A 22,754-nucleotide genomic window follows, 5' to 3' on the forward strand; every position below is an offset into this window, starting at 1 on the left:
CACAACAACAACAAGATCTTAAATGATATATTATTAGTAATATTCCTATTCTGTAAATAAGTGTGTTTACAGGTCTCTTCTGTGGTAATTGATGTTAATGTGTTCGCTTTGTCTTAGCATGCCTGCATATAAATATAACTTAATACGGACACCTGTTTGTTTTCCTTATATTCGTAAGAGACACGATGTAGTCGGTCAATGTACAACAGAATCAAAGTTTACACATGATCACTGTACAATATGAAATTGCAAATATTGGCCATATGCAAATCTGTCTTTTATCGTTTCATTTGGGGAAAACTCTGAAAGTACAGTTTTTTTTTTAATTTCTCGAACAGGTTTGTAAAATTTGTAATCGTTCAATAACCATTCCAACGCTTAAAAGTCAACGCTATGCTTTTGTTCATTCTGTTTTAACAATGTTACAGCTTCTCCGTATTCATGCCACGTATTACGACAGTGTTAATATATTTATTTTTTTCTTAATTTATTTATTATTGTTGTTGCAGGGCTATACTAAATGCAGCCTGTCTTCATCGGGTCAAGCAATATCCGGGATATGTGATGACAGATGCGACTTTTTGATCCCTTTCATCGTAGTGAACGCACTGGGATCCCTAATAGGGACATTAAGTATCGCCCCAAACGTGGTTGTCTTTCTAAGGTACGAATGTAACTTTCGGCGTTGGGGTGGATGTGTATGTAAGGGTTGTGGAGTTGGAGATCACTAAATCTAGTATATGTTCAACAACGCTAATGATGATAGTCTCTCTCTCTCTCTCTCTCTCATCAGCAGAGAGGGTGAACATACCTTTTGCTGAAACGTCATTTTGAAAACTAAACCTCATACGAAAAATAAAAATATAGGGTCACTGACGCTATTTTCATTAAAATCTTTAAGTACATCGTAACAACTCGATCATCAACTGATAGTGGAATTAAATATAACTTGTCCCACTTTAACCATCTCATTATCAATTTAAGTAATAATTCTGTTTAACCGGACCCAGATGGACCTATTATTATCATTCTAATATAATTTTGGTTATGCTGAAATGTTTGACTGGCTCATGCTTTCGTGTCGCTGAGAAATCAATGACATCCATGTTGTAGAAACATTATAAAAAATATGGATCCGTATTGCTTTAAATGCAGAGCATCCACCCCCACAAGTGGATTAACAACAATAATACAAAAATTAAAAGCGTGCACTTACAAGTAAGTGTGTAAAATGTGGTGCAAATACATATAAAGTTATTTCCCTTGACAGATCAAGGAGAATTATAAAATCGTAAATTTGAAGGTGGATATACACTATCAGCGGAATATTGATTGATTAAGACCATCCAGCAAATTATGTTACAATCTTTATCGACAGTGAAAGATACAGACGTGGAGAAATTCGTCCCGCTTTTAATCGCGATTGGAAACATTAGATAAAAATTATCTAAGGAATACAAGACAATTTTTTTAACAGTACACGTGTAAGACAACTGAAAAAGATTATATCAGATCGTGAAAACGAAAACGCTGTTAATTATGAAAGCGATTGTAGTAAAAACATCAGTAGTGATGAAAATGAAAGTTATGATTAGTGACTGTGAAAGTAAAAGTTAATTTTGTTGTGATTATAATATTTTTGTATGTTGATTTTCCGAGATTTTAGTGAAATTTTGTCAAAATTATTCTTTTTGTCACCGATTTTAGTCGTTTTGTCAGGAAAAGATCAGTGAAATTGCAGACTTTTGAAGGGTGAAAGCCCCAGTTATTCTCTAAATGATTTATCGACAAACCGTTAAATTTTCTTTTTTTCTGCTGAAAAAAACAACTAAAATCAGTTATAAGTTAGCTATAAACAAAAATCATGTTGTGTTGTGTTTTATAAACATGCATTGATTTATCGGCAAATCATTGAGAAAATCGCTGAGGTTTTCACCCAATCAAAAATTTTAAATTTGACTAATTTTGACTATCTTTTTAGTAGCATATAACATTAATAATAATAATACTGAGTACTATGTATATTGCCTAATCTTTAGAAGCTCTAAGCACTTTATAACAGTAGACAACACATATAACATAAAACACATATATAATGATATTATTACAGAAAACAAACACTATGAAATTAGAAAACATAAAAACATGCTGTAAATGTATAAGGTAGGGAACATTATAAGGTCTTTAAATTTGTTCTTGCAGTCGAAATAAGTGGGTTTTAAGAGCGCTCTTGAATATTATCACTGTGTATTTGTGTCTAAATTTGGTGGGTAGTTCATTCCACGTTGCTGGGCCCTAGTATGCAAAAGGACGCTGTCCATATGACTTAGTTTTTCGTATTGGGAATAATTAGCATACGATTGTCAGAAGAGGAGTACGTATCTTGCTGGTGTGTACACATTGGTGAGGTCGGATAGGTGTGTTGGACTGGAGTCCGTCAGTGAAACGTAGCACAGAAAACAAATTTTGTGTTTGATTCTGGATCAAATGGGTAGCTAGTGTAGGGTACAGAGCAGCGGGGAGGTGTGGTCTGATCGTGGTACTCTAAGTATGATCCGATCCGCTGTGTTTTGAACTTTTGAAGTTTCTAAAGTAGATATTGAGATGAACCAGACATAATTGAAATACAATAGTCCAGTCTTGAAAGTACTAATGAATATACAAGTGTTTCAGTGGCATCAACTGAAAGATATTTGCGAATGGAGCTGATGCGTCTCAGCTCAAAATATGCAGCCTTGTATATGTTCATGACATGATGGTGCAACGTGAGCATACTGTCCAGAGTAACACCTAGGTTTCGTACAGACTGTGTGAATTTAATATTGGTGTTACTGATATTTATTGTTTGAGGTAAAGGATGTGGCTGAGAAATTATTTGTGTTGTGATCAGAATGGCGTCAGTTTTATCATCGTTACTATGATATTGAGCAGCAGAGGAGGCGAATCCCACAAAATATTTCGCTTAACAGAGCCTTCTATCGAGGACATTTTAGATAGAGATATTATTTTCACAAAATAAACCATCCATTCAGAAAACATGACAAAATGGGCTTTCTCTGCTGACTTGGAAGAGTTATATCGTGAAAATATCGTACCTATACAACTGTTTCTCGTACAAGGGTCTATCTTGCGAAAACACTCGGGGTGTTTAGCCTCCTCTGCTGCTCTGTAAAAGTCCTGGCAGAGTTTGCTTGTCGTCGCCGTTTTTGCTGCTGTGAATTAAAAATTCAAGTTAACAATAATGTCCAACATTGGAGAAGCACATTCCGCTAGACTAGCTCGAGAGCGATTAGAAGCAATAAAAATATTTCTTCCTGTACGAGATAGTGTAAGACAAAAACTTCAAGAACGGCAGCAAGCACAAGTTGAATTTGCGACAGGTGTAGAAGAATTATTTAAACCCGTCACAACAGCTACTGAGAAAGCTGCGGCGGTCACTGAAAGAGCTTTACTAGGGGACGACAAATCAACGGGTATTCTTCCAGTGCTTAAACAAACCGCCGAGCAGACTGAAAAAATTGCTAGAAGAACCAAGCAAACAAAAAAGATTTTACGAGATCTTCCAACTGATATAGTTGCAGCTCAACCTCCGCCCGTCGGCGAAGAAATACTTGAAGGCATTGAACAAATTCGTATTGCACTCGCGTCTAAACCAATAAAGGAAAATATTGGACTGATTGCAAAATTTAAGAAGAATTTTATTGAAGATAATAGAAATACTAAAAGAAAAGAATTGCCTGAAAAAATATTAATTAGTATATTTGATAAACCTAATATCTTAAAATCCGGTTCTAGAAAAGTAACTGATGATAATGTTATTAAGTGGATATATCGCATATATGAAAACAAAAAACAAGCCAGAGATGATGATTTAGATTACAGAATTATTGATGAAGAAGTAAAAAGACTTTATAAAGAGAAAATAGAACAACTAGAACCCCAGCCACCTCTGCAACAGATAGAACGACAACAGTTTCCTTCGCCGGAACTTAAAAAAGAGAAGTATCTTAAAAAAGCGAGATCTTTATCTAAAAAAGACACAGGGACAACAGAATAATTTTTTGACGCATCTGACACTGTAGCTACTGGCAGTGGTTTTGGAATTACTTGTCCTGATAATATCATCAATGATGTATCGCGGTTAGAAGTTCTCATCGGAGGAAGACGTGCCGGAAATAACTCACCAGAAATAATTAATGAAGCGGCCGATATCTGTCAGCGATTATTTCGCGGCGGCATCATGGATACTAGCATCTACCGAGAACTTATTGATGAACTCACGGACAGCGACTGAAAGTCGCCGGGATTAGAGAAGTAACTAATTAAATAAAATGGTCATACATGACTCTCATCATATGTCTCAACGAGTCAGAGTGGTAAATTCGCAATATCCTGTTTATAGTGCATATTATGGAGATGGGCTTGGAAATGTTATTCAAGGATTGTTTACAAGAATAGCTCCAAAGGCGGGGCCAATTGCAAGACAATTATCGTCAAAAGCTATTGATGTTATTAGAGATAAAGCTTCTGGTGTAATCGGTGATGCTGCCGGCAAAGTGTTCTTGGCAATCAAAGATAGACTAGCACGATTAATACGCAGAAAGCCTCCTCCGGTAAAATTACCAAGCACCGCGGACATGCCCGCAGATGTTAGCAAAATAATAAATGAAACTGCAAATCAAAAACTAGCGTCACTGATACCTTCCAAAGAAATAGAAAAAAATATAGCTTCAAGTTTAATAGCGGGAAGTGGTCTTCGTTTTAGATAATAATACATTACAATAAGAGGTTTCAGCGCGTATCCAACGTAGCATTTGATATGGATAAACCAGTCAGAAAGGATGAATCCTTGCGCGATTATCAATATTATTCCTATGACGCAAAGACACATAATGCGGAGGGGAGAATTGAGTTTCAAATTCATGATACAAGTAGATATTTTCTGCCTTGTGAAGCTTATATTGAAATTTTAGGTAGAATCGTAAAGCGGATTATACTGGATATGGGATAGGCGATCGTGTTGGTTTTGTTAATAATGGTGTGATGGCGTTATTTAGCAAAGCCACATATTCGATTGATGGAAAAGATATTGAGTCGTGTTTAGACAATGTCGATGTTGACACGAGGATACTTGGTCTTGCAAGATATTCTGATGATTACACAAGATCAGCTGGTCCAACAATGATGTTTGTAAAGGACACATCTGATCATCCCGAAAATAGAAATGTGGCGATGAACGCGGCTGGGGATGCAGTTGCATCCATGAATGAAAATTTCAACTTCGGTTTTTTCCGCGCGTCGAGCAATGCTGAACGGCAACGAAGAGTTTTCTTGTGCTATTCCACTATCTCATATTTTTGGATTTTGTAGAAATGTCCGAAAGGTTATATTTGGTGCCAAACATACAGTAGTGCTCGTCAGAAAAAACTCTGATAATGATGCAATATGGCGAGCTAATGGAGTTGATCCTGGTAAAGTAGTGTTAACAAAACTATCTCTGTGGATGCCAACAATGACTCCATCAGTCACTGAAGAACAACGGTTACTTTCTTTTATGGATCAAGGTGGAAAATCGTTGTTATCATGGCTAGCAATGACAACAGATAGCACTTCTATCAACGCTCCTGGGTTGTTCACGTGGCAGTTGGGATCACAACAGGGAATATCAGCAGCGCGACATATATTTATCGCGTTTCAGGCAAATTCTAGAATAAATAACCAGGAAGCAAGTCCAATGATATTTGACACATTTGGAGTTTCTGAAGTTTCATTAAGAATAAACGGACATCAAGAACCTGCTGAGGACATTAATCTAAATTTTGAACAAAATGATGTTGTACGGGCATATTATCGATTGATGTCTTATGATGGGCGTGATCAAAACGTTGACACTGGGTTGCAGATATACCAGCGTGATTTTACAACGTTGTATCCGATCTATTACTTTCGCTGGAGCATTTGGATTTATTTAGAAAATCTGTCGTTGATATAGTTATTCAGGATCGCCTGGCTCGAGTGTCAGCAGCAGTAGTTGGTCCACCAGCAGTTCCTGGAGGTGCTAGAGCAATCGCGTCATCCTCAGTGATAAAGCAATGTTACTTGAAGGTGCTGGTGGTCGAATGAGAGTCGTTGATGCACCAGTAGAAAACATGTAACAATTAGATCAATCGCGTTTATTATAAAAAATGTCATACAGTCATGTTAATGTCACTCTGACTCCTGGTCAGGCTAAGAAATTACAATCGAAGAACGCGAGCACATGCGGGGCAACGATAACACTAAAAAATGATCAGATTACCGGTGGTCCAAACAAGTTATCGCTGACTAAAACCCACCTAAAACATTTTAATAAAGCAAAACAAGCAGCGACTGGAGTTCGGCTTGATTTCTCTCCTGCAGCTGTCAAAGATATGGTTAAAACCGGTGGTATATTTCCACTTCTCGCGGCAATACCAGCGTTGATAGCTGCTGCTGCCCCCGCAGTCGCTAAGGCTTCCGCGTTAGGAGCTGTTGGAACCGCTGCTGAAATGGCACTAAAGAAAGCCACAGGGAAAGGATACAAAAAAAGGGAAGCGGGCTAAGACTCCCAGGAACTCCGCCATCATGGTACCCAAAAAGGTTTTAAAAACACAAAGTGTTTTCACACCGATGTCAAATTTTGATTTGCTCGATGCTGTTAAACAATTAAATATAAAAAATTTCAGAGGCATCTTTATGCGAGATCAGCTACCACGACAACCGAATAATCCAGAACCGGAATTATTAATCTTGATAACAGCGATGGTCCAGGAACTCACTGGGTTGCTTACGCGATCGATCCACGTGGAATTATCTATTTTGATTCGTATGGGTTAGCACCGCCAGTTGAATTTCTCCAGTATACAAAAAATATCCCCCTGTCAAGGACAGGGACAAAGTCAGGGTCAGGGTCAAAAGTGTGGTACTCAACGTTGCCAACACAAACACTGACCGATCCTCCGATATGTGGCCGACAGGTATTGAATGTTCTTGATGGGATATCAGCGTCAACCAAACCACCTCACAAGGTTGTGCACGAGTATACCACGGGTCAATTTAAACGGTTTCCTATCAAATAATGGTTGATCTCTACGGAAGATCTCTTCTCGAAACAAAGACAAAGAAAACGCGCCGATGTGGATTTATCAAAATATGCGACCAAAGATGAAATCGATAATCTTTTAAGTCTGACCGGGATAGACCCAGATGAGGTTGTTATTTTTCAGGACCGACACGGAAAACTAAAAACCAGTGATATCAAATGGCATGAAATAATTCGTAGGGTTATTGGAGCTACTCCGGGTAACATCCCTGTGTTCACTGACAGCGGAAAAATCAGAGATTCGCTGATATCAATCGCGGCGCTGCGAGATGATATGCACAAAGTTGCAATAAAAAAGACCGGTGATACAATGACAGGTGAACTCAGTATGAACGGCAACAAAATAACCGTTTTAAGAGATCCAACATCGCCGGAAGATGCCGCAAATAAACAATATGTTGACGCGCTATTTACAACCGTCGGAGGCATACTCGTTACTCGGCTAAAAGATACCGGTGATACAATGACAGGTGAACTCAATCTCGGCAACAATAAAATAACCGTTTTAGCGGATCCGACATAGCCGAAAGATGCCGCAAACAAACAATATGTTGATACAGGCGCTAGCGCCATTGACGGTAAACTAACAACGTTGCGAGCTGAGTATGATGTTCATGCGAACGCGTTTACAAATCTCCGTAGAAACTTTAGAAAAACCGATGAGACCACGGATGAGTTCTTTGGTACTCCGCACACCGTTGATATGAAGCTTTCTGATATCAAAACCAACATTGACACGATCAAACAAACACAGCAGGATATCGTATCGGGGATTCCTGAGATCGTTAACAAAACCAGTTTGATTAAAGTACCCACTGGAGTTACTCCCGGGCATATCACCAATATAGTATACACGACATCATCTGGATTTGCAACATGGTCTCGACAAAATAATACTATCAAATATACCGCAACAGTCACTGGCGTGTACAGACTGTCTGTGTTCAGTGCCGCTAAATTTGAAATCTTCACAACATATCCCTGGAGACATTCCACCGACAAGTTTTCCGGGGTTGTGACTATCATATTAAATAGCGGAATCCGCCGACAAGAAATTAACAGCAACATCTTACTGGTGGTGTTTGGAATTTGTAGCTGAAACGCCTCAATTGGTTACTGCGTAAAATAATAAAATGGCGCAGCAATACAGATATGATCAGGTACTCGAATGGAAGTCAGAGTTAAAAAATACCATCAACGAATATACAACAAAGGTAAAAAAAATACAAACGGCGTGTAACCGTGTTAGACACAATAGTATATTCGGTGTCAGCGATAGTTGCATCCAAGGGTGTGTTATTATCAGCGCTGACACCAGTGACAACTGCAATCGCGATTACAATTACAGTTTCAACATCAACGACAATTGCAGGAGTTGCTAATATAATTGCGAAAAAAATATCCTCGTGTGCGCTAACAAAATTGCACGAGTATGAAAAGTTAAACGGCGCGGCCACGAGCACCTACTCGAAATTATCGGCATTGATATCATCCAGTCTTGACGATACAACAATATCAGATTCCGAATTCGCGCAAATGGCAGGGGTGTACAACGATTACGAAAAGAACCTCAGTTTGAACCGACAGCAGATAAATAATAACGGAATTACTTCAGTAGATAGTCGCAAATACAAGCCCGGCGCGATCATCTTTGTTAACAGTAACATCAACTAAGCCAGAATTCAGTATTAATTTTCCAACTGCGATTCCAGTGAGCGAGATCGCGTTAGCACAATTACGAGTATATCACAGTTGGCCCAATATCAGATCAAGATCGTTTGGCGGATTGCCAGCAAATAATTCGTTTGTGTTCGCATAGAAAAATAAACCCGATGCCACCCCAGACTGGAACGTCATTGGGTTACCAACCGGGTCTTATCAAATCGAAGAAATCAACGAGGAACTGCAACGTCGAATAAAAAGAATCACCGGGAAGGAATCCAAAATAGAAATAACTGTTCATGAGCCAACGCTGTCGTCGGCCATCGAAATAAACACCCCAGACTACGCTGTGGATATATATAATAATTCGATCAGAACAGTGCTAGGATGGCCTGAAGTCGCTCCATCAACGCCGCCAACGCAGCCAGCCCCGAAGAAGTCTGACTATGTCACAGACACGCAGTCATACCACGAAGTTTGTACCATCATACAAAGATCTCTTACTCAGAATAAAAAACGAAATGTTGGGTAGTAAATTTGAATTCGTTGGTGGGTCTTTTGTTTTTGAGTTTCCCTTAAAACAGGAAATCATAGTATCAGAGGGAAGTACAACTGTATCTTTATGGTTTTCTCAAAGGGATATCCCAAAGTTCTTTACAGTCATTAATCAAGAACATAAAACACAACTAACGCGGCTACAGAAGCTCTTCCAAGAACATCTTTTTGATATAACTGGTTCACGCAGCGAAATCATTACGCGGATTGAAATATTAAATCAGCTTGCCGCCGACATGGAATATATTAACCAGCGAGCAATTCAGATAATAATTAACGATAAAACCGGCCCTAAACAAGATTTTCTAACCCGTTATTCACTATCAGAAGCCACGCTGCCGAATTTTAAATTTCCCGGGTATAACGTGCCCGAGCTGAAGAAATCCGTCACTGATCTCATCAATGAATCCTTCGATGACATACTTGCACAACACAGAAAAACACTACCGGAGCCAACTGTCCTCAGACATAACAATAACACCGAATGGCAGGGCCGTCATGTATCCCCGGGCATCGTAAATATAACTTCAGTGGTCGCGGTCAATCTTGTGTGTGATGTCATCGATGGCAGTTACAGCACGGACACAACAGTATCAAATCAAGCCCAGCAAGGATTTATTCTTTATTCATTTACTCCAAAAGAACCACCTGGATTTCTGATTGTGCAAGAGCAAATCAATCAGGTCTATCTGCGATGTCATAATCCCTGGCTGACCAGAATAAATTTCACACTGACAGACCAGTCTGGGAATCCCCTTGATTTGCGAAATGAAACACTGCATATTAGTCTCCTGGTGAAATCCTGAGGATTTCCAAGTCCTAAGGACTTTCAATCAGTGTGAAATCCTAGGGATTTCCAAGCCTTTTCAATTAATAATATTATATTATAATAATGTCACTGAAGAAAAAATGTGATGATGATAGCACTGATGTCACTGATGATGATGTCACTGATGATGATGTCACTGATGTAACTGACGATGATGATAGCACTGATGATGATAGCAGTAATGTCACCGTCAACATAAAAAATATTTCAATAAATTATAACATGACTTGTCACAAATAAATCGCAGGAGATTTCCACAATTATTCATCGGGTATTATATAATGTATCACCGCGTGAAATGTTTCATACATAATAAAGAACTTCTTGATAGCGCTGTCAGAACCGGAAATGTTACCCCGGAAAAAATAATCATTGATATATACGGGAATGACGATTTTATACTGACTGACACGCAACTACAAGCATTAGAAAAAGATCATATTGTGATTGCGCATTGCGGTATACATCAAATCCTCGAATATATACGCGTATTTAGATCTTAGATTAGATTTATATGTACCACCACGTAGATGTTTTTGTGTATGACAAACAAGCGCTCGAGCAAGCAGTCAAGGCTGCATTTACACAAGAAGAAATTAACGTTAAATTGCTTATTGATGAATACGGAGACGAAGATTTCTTACTAACACAGCAACAGTTGGATAATCTCAGACGCGAGCATATTATTTCAATTGTATGCGACAGAGATCAAATTCTCAATTATGCACACTCCTGCATTGAACCCAACCGATTAAGGGAAATACTATCTCCTTGATGAAATCAAGGCTGATGCAAGTAAAAAAAAATATACCGTTTTTTTTACTTTTAATTTCCCTTCCAAGTACTTGACTTCTAAGTAAATCAGCGTGAGGTATTTACTTCCTTGATGCTTCATTTCATCAAGGTGAGGTATTTACTTCCTTGATTTCGTCATTGACTTCGTCCTTGATTTCATCGTTGACGCTGTCCTTGACTTCGTCAGCGGACATACAATCCTTTAACTTCCTTACCCGGGTATTTATTATCTTTTTCATTTCATACTTGGCCGCCAGTGCCAGCCTGATCTTTTCAATTGCACGAGACAATGAAAAAAATTCATTTATTTGTGCTTCTTCTACGGTAGCCAGCGATTTATACAAATTATTTTGAATTCTTTTCATAAACCGATACTGAGCAGGAAGAATATAACGCCCTGCGCATTTAGCTTCATGTAAAGATTCAAAATCAGACATGATTGTTTCAGAATTTAGTGATAAGTTAAATCCTTGTTTTTCTAATTATTTAATAGGAGCAATCACATTATTAATATTTTCGTAATTCATATTTATATATATTTTTATATATTTAAAAGAAAAAAATAGACACCACATCTCCTTGAGTCTCTATCTTATCATATGATAGGCTACCAAACTCAGGAGCGGAAACAAGACCCCCATGTGAGCCCCTAACCTGTCAAATAACAGTCTAGAAGGCCCAGAGGGAGTGTTTGCGAGCGACGAGACATTCCCCATGTGAACCCCTACCTGATGATATGCTAGCGGGTTCATACAGGGATAACACACAACATATAGTATTTACATCTGTAAAGCTTCTAAATTGCCACCGCATTTTAGCAAGCTTACAGTAGGACAGCACAACATATAGTATTTACATCTGTAAAGCTTCTAAATTGCCACCGCATTTTAGCAAGCTTACAGTAGGACAGTACAACATATAGTATTTGCAGTAGGACAGCACAGCATATAGTATTTACAGTACTTATCCTAACGGAGTCATTTTCTACACTCAACAGCGGGACAATACCATCCCCTCAAAATCAACCCCTGGATGGACGCAAAAAGCATCCGCCATGAGCGGATATGACGAGATGGTATTGACTGCTGTTGAACTTCGAAGACTCCGTCTTCTAATAGGATCGTATCGTATATAAACCGACTGATACTTGGAAGTTCAAAAATAGCTCAGGCATGATTTGTTTAAAATGTTTTTTCTTAAAGGAGACCAGAAACCAATGGAAATATAGAATAATAATAAAAGTACTATAGCAGAAAACCTTATTCTGAAGTATCATCTGCGATCGTAATGCCAATATTTAAATATTGGCCTATCTTCTAGGAGCTGAATTTCCGTGACCTCGTATGCAAAATTTCCGCGCCTATTCGGTTACTTTCGGGATGTGACGTCATAGTAGCGACTCCAGCAGCCCAAGTGGGTGTTGCCAGAGTAAAAGACAATACCGTTTTGCGTTACTTACGGGTGTAATAGAACATTAAGAAAAGCCTGTGGACATAAAAAAAATTTCTTTTCCGAAAGATAAAGGCATAATGAAAGAATGGGTACATTATTACAAACGAGTTAATTTCAAAGCAACACCATACAGCACTATGTGCTCGTTACATTTCTCAAAGGAATGTTACGAGAGGGATCATGAAAAAATGGCAGCTCAAAGATACGCAAATGCTAGGCCTAGACTAAAAGTTGGCGCTGTTCCAGAAATACCTTTGGACATTTTAAATCCTGGGAAAAGTGTTAAACGTGTGAGTTACGAAAATAGGCAGAAGGACGAGTAAGTGACCACAAAATGCAACAATCAATCCACATATCTTTTATCTACACCAGCAGTGCTAAAAACAAATCTGATAGCCCGACACCCTGGGCCCCTTCTGGTTTTAGTTCCGGCCCATCCTGTATTCAAAGTGAGGTGCCCGTCAGGCTTGTCGAAACAAAAATTGTTTGCCTGAGAAAACTTTTGATCGCGCTGGTGAAATGAGTAAATGTATTTTCAAGATGTTGACATACATGCCTTAACACGGCACAATCTAAATCAAATCACCACTGTCCTAGGTGAAATTTAGATTTGATTTTAATCAAATGGAAGCTTTGCTAAAAATAAGATTCTAAACCTGTCGTGTTTCGAGAAAACACAATTTTCAGTAATCTTATAAAAATTAAAAATTTAATTAAAAAAATGCATTGTATACATGTAGTATGCATAAACGGTAATCTGTAATAATTGGAACTGATATAAGACTATATAAAGAGGTCAAAGTTTCACATTAACTGTCTGACAATAGAACGGGGGGGGGGGGCTATTGACCCCCCCCCCTTGCCCCAATGTGCGACCGCCCATTTGACGTGCCTTTTCTCCCCGTGATACGCCTTATTATTCTCCCACGACAAGCCCCTTTTGCATATTCTGGTCAGTTCTGGCTAAATTGCAAAATAGCTAAAGTTTTGATTTAAGGACGCAAACAATAAAGCCGGTGTGACTAATGAACATAATCCTTATCCTTGCATTGATCTTGTGAAAAGGACTGCCCTTCGGACATAATTCAAAGAAACCATGTTCGACAGTGTGTGTATGTGTAAGCACCAGCAATTGATTACCAAATAAACGATGCCTATTTTGTTGTTACTTACGATGTCATGGACTTCATTTTAACAGTTCAAATCTGCAGTCACAAGTTACCATACATGTAGCAACTGTTTTTCTCAAGTTTTATGCCCCACCTTATTTCCTTAGGTTTAAGTCTTAATGCATGTAACACTGTTTGCTGAATAAAATATTTATTCAGAATTAGTTCTTTAGAGCCACATATACTGCATGGTATATTTTGTTTTATTCCTTGTAATTTAATCATGGTAATTAAACTGTTCATATACGGTAGAGGAATGTCAGGTGTTAACTGGCCGAGTTTCTTTGGCGGAAATGGAGATGCGATTTTCTTTGCAGAGAAAATTTCAAAGTGATCATTCATTTAAGCTAATTGGTGACAATTTTATTCATTTATATTTTTTTTTACGTTAGTACTGTTGTAGTTGTTTAAAAATATCTGAAATTTACTTGAATAATGTTTAATCTTCACGTTCTATTATCTGAAGAAGAAAAAAAGAAGAAAAAAACTGTTGTATATTAATTATTTCGTCCAGTGCCGGATTTAGACGTGTGTGCGTGTGATTTGAATTTTTAACGTCGCTTTAACAATTTTTCAGTCATATCGCTAATATGTCTGCAGTCTGGCAGTTTAGACTGTGGATTGCATACGTTATATTTATAAATGGTTTGGGGTTGGGGTTTTTTCTTCTGACAAATGAAAATTGACAGACATAATGTAATAATCGGGACTTCGCTGCGCAAAATTGAGAGATATTACGAGATCGGGAGGTAGATGAGGAAATACCCTCAAAATCGGGAGGTTTTTCTCCCGGCTTGAGAGTTGACAGGTATGAACTGTCCCGGCTTGTGGGATTTCATTCAGGACTTTTAGTTTATTTAAGTCACCAGCCCGGGACCTGTGCCTAACAAATTTCTTTTAGCACTTACCAGTACAGTACATAAACTATTATATCAGACTGCAGATTCAACTTTTGAATGTGCAACCCAAATGTGGTCTCCTCTCTGCCTTGCTCGCCAATGTTTATGTTTGTATTCGAGGACTGGCTAGTATAGCGTCACGGTACCACGTGATCTGTCGTCTCATCAAAACTCGGAAAAACTCGGCAATTTACGGAATCGTGTTATCTTCCACGCAATATAATCACTACCCGCTTACGATATTTAATTTATAAACATTGCAGTCGAATTAAAATCTGTAGATAATTACATATGTAAAAGGAAAATTTTGATTTCTAGTCTCCTTTAAATATGATTGTGCGGAAAATACAGGTGAACCATAAAACCGAACAGGTGTGATAAAATAAAGATTTCATCTGTGAAAAAAAAGATAATAGACCATTACGCCTTTGTCCCTGACTTTGTCAGGGATAAAATCATTTTTGGCGCTGTTAAGAAATAAGGGGAAGTTATTTACTTCCTTGTACACAGAAAACCGTCTGCTGTTACCTGTAAACGATTTACCTATAATGACATTGCACAAAGGGAGGGAACTAATTGCATGAGATATGCCTAACGGAGTTATTTCCGTTTTACATTACAAAACTTCAGGATTATAGTAAAGTACCTAACAATAATGAAAAATAATCTTCTGATTACATGTTTTTGAGAGAGTAGATTTGGTTATATTTTCCGCAACACGTTGAACCGAATGGGGGTTAATACCGAAATACTTGGCAGCTGAGTTCATTGAGTGAAATATTTTTTCTTCATTCGTACTTAGGTTGAAAGATCTGACAGCTCTCCTTGCAACGCTCTTAAATTTACCAATGCCACCTCGTGCAGAATTTTCGCTCTGCGTGATGGCTTGTAAATTTTGAAGAGAGTTATTAAGTTTTTGTCCATCAATGTGATCAATTACAAGACCGTCTTTGATCTCTCCAAAGAAACACTCGTGTATGAACCTATGATTAAGATACCTCTTTTTCCCAACAGCAAATCTAAGATAACCAGCATTATCAACAACACCAACTGGTTTTATCCGCCTACAGTGTCTGACTATTCCCTCGCGGGATGCTTCATAATTCTCGATGGTTGGATGTCGGACAAATTCTTGGCTCGTGTATATAATACTATATTTGTCTAATTTATAATTTGTCTGAAAACTTATTTAAATAATCGCGCTAGGATATGTCGCTGGATTTTTTATTGTAATATCGCTTGAGTTCACGGTATCGTTTTCCTCCGCAACCCGCACATAACTGTGTTTTACCCCTGACTCCGATGCCACATCGCAGGCACGGTATTGGTCCTAAACTCCCCCGCCTAACGCTTTGGGAATGTTGTCCACAGAATTCACCTCTGCAGGATTTATTACAGCGAGTTGATGATTTTGTACCAAGCCACTTACAATGATTCATATATATAATATTTCTTATTTAAATATTTGTCTTAAATATAATATGGAGGAATTTTCGAGGTTGTCTGCGTTTGGCACCGGGAGATTCGATCTTGACAGACTAACCCCTGATTCACGGAGACGAGTCCTGACTGATCTGTTTGATATTATCAGGAATGCCAAAAAAGAATTATGCCACGATGGCGCATCTCACGTGTGGTCGTCATTTAAAATTATCCGCGACGCCGAAATCATCGATGCTACAATGAATGATGCACGAGCGAGAACAATTATTGATTACCTTCATCAAGGCGGTCGGAAATATTTTTTCAGAATAAAATTTATTGTGCGGGCGGATTCTAACACCTGGATCATCCGTGACAAACTCGACCCTGTCCTTGCTGGCGGAAAGACCATTCTGTTAAGTAAAGACTCTAAACCAGGAATGCTGACCGGGATTGATAAACCATATTACGCGAGAGCTTATCCTCTGACCGCAGTCATTTATGGAATCTATCCGATAAAAAACCCAAAATTGATAAACTCACCCCGATGAGGACGACTTCGTCGTTCACGACTTCGTCGATGACGCTGAATTGTGTAGCCGAGCGAGTAATGGAACATTTTAAAAATGCGATGCGGGGAAATGGTCTGACTGCGTTAAGACAGTCCAAAATAACAGCGTGGGCTGAGCGAGTCAAACACACAGGAGCATCAATAAACGATGTTGCAGAGCTAGAAAAAGCATTAAGATTTCCCATAACCGTAACAACGATAACAAAGGAAGTGTTAAACAAATCGAAATATAATCGATACGGGGCTCCAATAAAAATCATTGATCATAACGCTCATGCTTGGACTAACGCAGTTACGATATTTTCGCGGGATCGTGTTGTGAAATATTATCGTGGAAACATATTTGATGCTATCAAACAAATAAGCAAAACCGACCCTGTGTCGATGTGGTTGTTTAAAAGTTCCGAAGATTCCGAGTATGATCAATTTGTAAAACCCAACGGTGAATTATACCGGACGGAGTCATTGCAACAACAAATGAAAAAAACCCGCAGAGAAATATATGAAAATCGAAGATTTTAAAAACACCGAGCAGTTATTGGTTAATTGTTTTACAGTTCCGAGTGTTGTCGCCCACGCTGCCAGAGAAAGAAATTTGTGGAGACCAACCCGAAGTGAGTTTCTTCCGGACATACAATTAAGTTGTGTCGAGTATGGACACTGCGGTTTGTGGAATACCCGGTAATTATATCCAGGAAGATGTTTTTCTCCTGGGTATTTAGCCCACGGAGTTACTGGTAATTTTCCTAACTTGGCTGCGATATCACCGCCTCGCTTTTTTTTTCGGAATAAATTTAAACTTGCTTCTGCCACATCGTTCACACTTGCCTGTAAGCGCAGATCGATTATTTTTTTTTGTAGTGGTTGTTATGTCTGCAGTTGGGGTACGTGCTCTACATTTCACACAATATAAATCAATATTATTTTATAATATATCTAATGAAGATTACTGACTTTTCTGCTACAAAACGACGAGAGCCAATCAAACATAACTCAGCGCTACCAAACTCAATTCGAATGATTATTATAGGCCCATCTGGGTCGGGTAAGACGCAGTTGTTACTTAATTTAATAACGAAGTGGATGACGTGGGATAAGTTGTATTTGATAGCTCCATCTGTGGATGATCAGCGATGCTACAGCGTGTTAAAAGATTGTAATGAAAGCGTAAAGTCGCTAAACGACGGCGATGATGTTATTGAATTTATCACTGATATCACTGAAGCACCAAGTATTGATGATATTGATGGGAGAATTAACAATTTAGTCGTGTACGATGATGTGATGTTGGACAAGCAATCAAACCCCGCAAGGATATTTTCAAGCGGCAGACATAAAAACACTGATGTGATTTATGTAACCCAGCGATATACACAAATCCCAAAAGTGATCAGGGACAACTGTAACATTCTTGTGCTATTTAGCGGCGTTGATACTCATACACTGAGAAATATACATCAGACTTGGTGCAGCGGCGACATGGACATACATAAATTCAGAAATTTCTTTAGTCGTGCTCAGGCAAAACCACACGGATTTGTAACAATAAATTTACATGATCCTCGAACACGGTATCGAGTTGGGTTAGATAAAAATTTTAACTAGACAAGCAAACTCTGCCAGGACTTTTACAGAGCAGCAGAGGAAGCTAAACTCCCCGAGTGTTTTCGCAAGATAGACCCTTGTACGAGAAACAATTGTATAGGTAGGATATTTTCACGATATAACTCTTCCAAGTCAGCAGAGAAAGCCCATTTTGTCATGTTTTCTGAATGGAGGGTTTATTTTGTGAAAATAATATCTCTATCTAAAATGTCCTCGATAGAAGGCTCTGTTAAGCGAAATATTTTGTGGGATTCGCCTCCTCTGCTGCTTATTGTATAATTCTGGCAAATAAATTGTCTAGATTATTAAATACACGTGTTCAAGTTTGATTAACCTAGGATATTCATTAAGAAAATAACCAGCATCAATAAAATGACCCCTGGTTTCTTGTTTTATATCAGGTATCATTCTACCAAAGTTTTGAACTTTTCTCCCATCAGTTGTAGTAAAAGAGTCTTAAGGATTAGGACCTTCTTCCTCTTCCCACGTAATGCCACGAATTAGTTTCTCGATATTCTGGAGTTGTTATACATATTTTTTGTCTCTAAGGAATTCATTTAACTTTGGATCTGGCGGTCCTTGATAGTCTGGTGGTATTTCAGTCCATCCTAAAACATATCTGATTGACGACTGATAAATATCTACAACGTAATCTGTCGAATTTATTTCAATCGCAGCCGATAATATTGGTTCGTGAACTGTTATAGCTATTTTCGCTTTTCTTTCGATTATAGATTTTATTCTGCGCTGACATTTATCATTGATTTGTTCAATCTGATAACTTCCTGTTCGTGTACATATCAGGTGTCAGATGATAGTTGTTCCATCCATCGGATGAGTGACGCAACTGTCAACAAATCTCAAACTATGCATACCTGCTGTCTGTACAGGGCCGTAATTGTAACATCTCATTAGATGGGTTCTTTTGGGAATGTTTTTTGCTGTAGAAGCCCGGAACGAGTCTATCGCTGTGGGAAGTTGGATGTAGTGCCCCGGAACAGATTTTTCACTATGAGAAGCTGTCTATAGTGTCCAGGAACTAGTTTTGCTCTGTGAGAAGTTGGCTCTTGTGGCCCGGGACGAGGTTATCGCTAACAAATAAATATCTAATAACACGTTAAGAAACAGCATTGCTAAACAACTGGTGAAAAATAAAAGAAATAAGACATTGGACAAATATTTTAACAGTATCTTCGCTTTCAGATTTCAGCTGTAGTCTACCCGCATTATATGCGAACGTGTCTGCAAAAAAAAAGAACAAAACAGACAAGAAACAAATAAACAAAGAAACAAATAAATAAAAACCCTACTAGTGAAGTGGTCGAACTGAACCTGAATATGGCTAACAAAAAACCATATACAGCCATTAACATGTAAATATATAATCAATGATCTGTAAATAGTAAGGCCAGTATTGGAGACCACTCAGCGGGAACACTTATATGTACCTTTAACATGTCTAAACCACTATAGGAGTGCTTATATTTATAGATTCAAAGACTGATGTGAATCTAAATGATGCATATTTATCTGGAATGCATTTAAATTTCGTTCGTCCAATGAAAGACATTTCTCTGCCTTAACCGTGACATTACCAATGTGTTCATTTTAAGTTTCAAAAGTCATAGTATATTTCAAAACCTGTTTTACGGCAGGAAATGCAAGATGAACAGATTTTAGTGTAGCAGACATTGCTAAAAAAGATACTAAAACACAAAAGGAATATTGTTAAAAACTAAGTTCTTACGAAGAACACCAGAAAAGCATAATTATATGAATGCTATGCATATCATTTACGCTTTATGAAATTTTAAGGTAATGAGTAAAATCATGCAAGCGCTTTAGACTCAGAAATAATTATATAAAAAATTATTTAAAAAATGCCGAAATTGTGTATTAATTTACTATTTATTTGTTTTTTATCATGCTAGGTCTGTAAAAGATGAAGACCGTTCGCTTGCCGTCGGATTGTCCTCTTTCATGTTAGCAATCCTAGGTAACAAGTATATACATATTTATGTATGTATGTATGTATGTATGTATGTATATATATATATATATATATATATATATATATAGAGAGAGAGAGAGAGAGAGAGAGAGAGAGAGAGAGAGAGACAGACAGACAGACAGACAGACAGAGAGAGAGACAGAGAGAGAGAGTAACATTTATGGTTCATTGATGTGTACATATGTACAGATTGAAAAGAACACATGATATTATTGAACACTTACGGATATATGTATTTCGGGCGCTAAAAGAGAGGCAACGAATAAAATATGTTGTGGACAATGTAAGGAAAGAAATAAGTTATCATTGACATAAATTTACCTTCCACTTCTGATTTTTTCCATTTGTCCCTGCTTTAGCCGTTGGACTGCATCCAGTGAATACGAATTTATTATCTTCTTTTGCAGTTTTTCTACCAGCACCTTTGGTATACGGAAAAATATTTGACAGCGTATGTCTGATCTGGCAAACAACGTGTGGCAGACAGGGTGCGTGCTCTCTTTACGACAGTCTTGCCATGCGAACGAGGCTGATTTCTATGGAATTCGGATTGAAACTTATAGGATTAATGCTAACGGCTATTGCATTGCTTTTATCAGCCAGGAAAGGTCGAACGGAAGATATGAAGGAGATGGATGTTCCAAAATCAAAAGATGAGGAAATTGCCTAAAAGTTCAAGAAGCAATACACAGAGGCAGATCCAAGGATGAGGCGTGGGTGGGTGCAACGCATGCGCCTCATCTCTCCTCCCAGCAGATAGCATCCCTAAAATGAACCCCATACGATTTGTACGTTTCCGAAACATTTCGTTTCAGTAACATGATAAAATTAATGTGCTGAAAGCGATTTACCTGTACCAGCTTTCAGGGTCTTGACCTTTGTGTCCATGCAGGGGTTTGACCTTTGTGGCCACAGCAGGGGTTTTGCCACATAGACACCTCGCCTACTTGTAAATCCTCCACCCCAAACCCCACTACACGATACTTCTGGATCCGTCACAGCTATGTAAATGATCATAACGACCATTGTTCACTAACTTGGAAAAACTTTGCTAACTTGACCCAGCGGTTGTATCTGTCTTTATATCTGGCTCATTGCGCTTAGAATTCACTTTCTAAATAATCATGATTAAATATTCATGAAATAGCAAATTATTTGGACAATTAATGCAAACTGCTGCTTCTTGTTAGTAAATCGGTCAGCATCAGATATGCTTGCTTTGGCCAGTTTTTTTCTTCTAATAATACATAATTGTTGATTGTTTGCTTTTGCACGCAGAATATAATTGCCACCAACTTGGAAACCATTGGTTGCAGATTAGCAATGCAACCACTCACATTTCTGATTTCCAAAATGATTTATCGATATATAACACCATATTGATTCTGTAATTATTAAAGGTTTGTCTGTATGAAATACGTTTCCTCCGTTGTATAATTAGTCCTATATTGTGCAAGAATCCAGTAGGAACTCTAGCAGTCAGACATATACACAGACACCACGTGTACTGCTACTAGCATTTCCATCAAGTTATTATAGCGAGGACATAATTTCGTCCCTTGAGATCGAAGTAGTATTGCTCTTTATTTTATTGAACATGTATTATTTGTATACATCGAGATCAATTTTCAATACATGTTTAGTCAGGACACTAAATAAAAACGTGTATTTGCATATGTTTTTGTTGAGGTAATAAAAAGACATTTCCTAACTATCTTGTGTACTGTATGCATGATTGGAACATTAACGGATATTGTACATGTGCTGTTAAAATCTGCCTTGTCAACGTTGTAACCATATACGGTAATCATAACGCAAAAAAACAATATTTCCATAGACGGTCAGTCATAACGTAATTAGACATACAGTTATTGCCATAGAACACCAAACATCATAGCGAAAATAGACGCACAGTTATTAGCATAAGCAGCCAGTCATAACGCAAACAGACCTACAGTTATTACCATTAACAGCCATTCATAACACAAATAGACATACCGCTATTGCCATAGACAGCAAATCACAACGCAGATAAACATAAACTTACCATTGACAGCCAAACATAGCGCAAATAGACAGACGGTTATTACCATAGACAGCCAAACATATCGCAAATAGACATAAAGTTATTAAAATAGACAGCCAAACATAACACAAATAGGCATACGTTTATTACCATAGACAGCTAAACATAACGCAAACAGACATACAGTTATTACCATAGACAGCCAATCGTAATGCAAATAGACATACATTTATTACCATTAACAGCCAATCATAACACATATATACGTTCAGTGTATGATTTTGGATACAAAGATTGGTTTGCAGCTCAAATTCCCATTATGAAAGTAGAGAAAAAAGGCGGGGAATAAATAAAATTTTTTAAAAACCATGATAAGTACAAAACGTTAACTATGATGTTGTTTCTTCAAAATTTTGTACCCGTGTGATAATTCTAGCGCCGTATGCTAGACAGAAGTGGAGTAATACGCTATATGTGTTCATACATAGATTTTTTGCTGCAAAATATCCAGTCGAAGGCATTGCGGTTATTACATGAGTAGTCAGCTAGACTTTATATCTACTGTTGACTATTGCAAGCAAGAGACTGAAGTAAAGATACAAGTTTAATAACTTTTATTTGAAATGATGACAAATGTT

At 37.9% G+C, this 22,754-nt stretch overlaps 1 protein-coding gene across 1 annotated transcript in view; it reads left to right on the forward strand.

The window, feature by feature from the left end:
• Positions 1-21,435, forward strand: part of LOC149788644 (solute carrier organic anion transporter family member 2B1-like) — an 80,214-nt gene extending 58,779 nt beyond the window's left edge. Inside the window, exons 12-14 of the mRNA XM_089973533.1 lie at positions 510-664; positions 20,011-20,075; positions 20,498-21,435. Of these exons, the coding sequence (XP_089829659.1) occupies positions 510-664; positions 20,011-20,075; positions 20,498-20,760 (483 nt within the window). The 3' untranslated portion in view covers positions 20,761-21,435. The remainder of the gene's footprint in view (positions 1-509; positions 665-20,010; positions 20,076-20,497) is intronic.
• Positions 21,436-22,754: the final 1,319 nt, after the last annotated feature.

This window comes from Sinohyriopsis cumingii, chromosome 11 (assembly GCF_028554795.1).
Source record: "Sinohyriopsis cumingii isolate HCF-2022 chromosome 11, ASM2855479v2, whole genome shotgun sequence".
Classification (NCBI taxonomy): Eukaryota; Metazoa; Mollusca; class Bivalvia; order Unionida; family Unionidae; genus Sinohyriopsis; species Sinohyriopsis cumingii.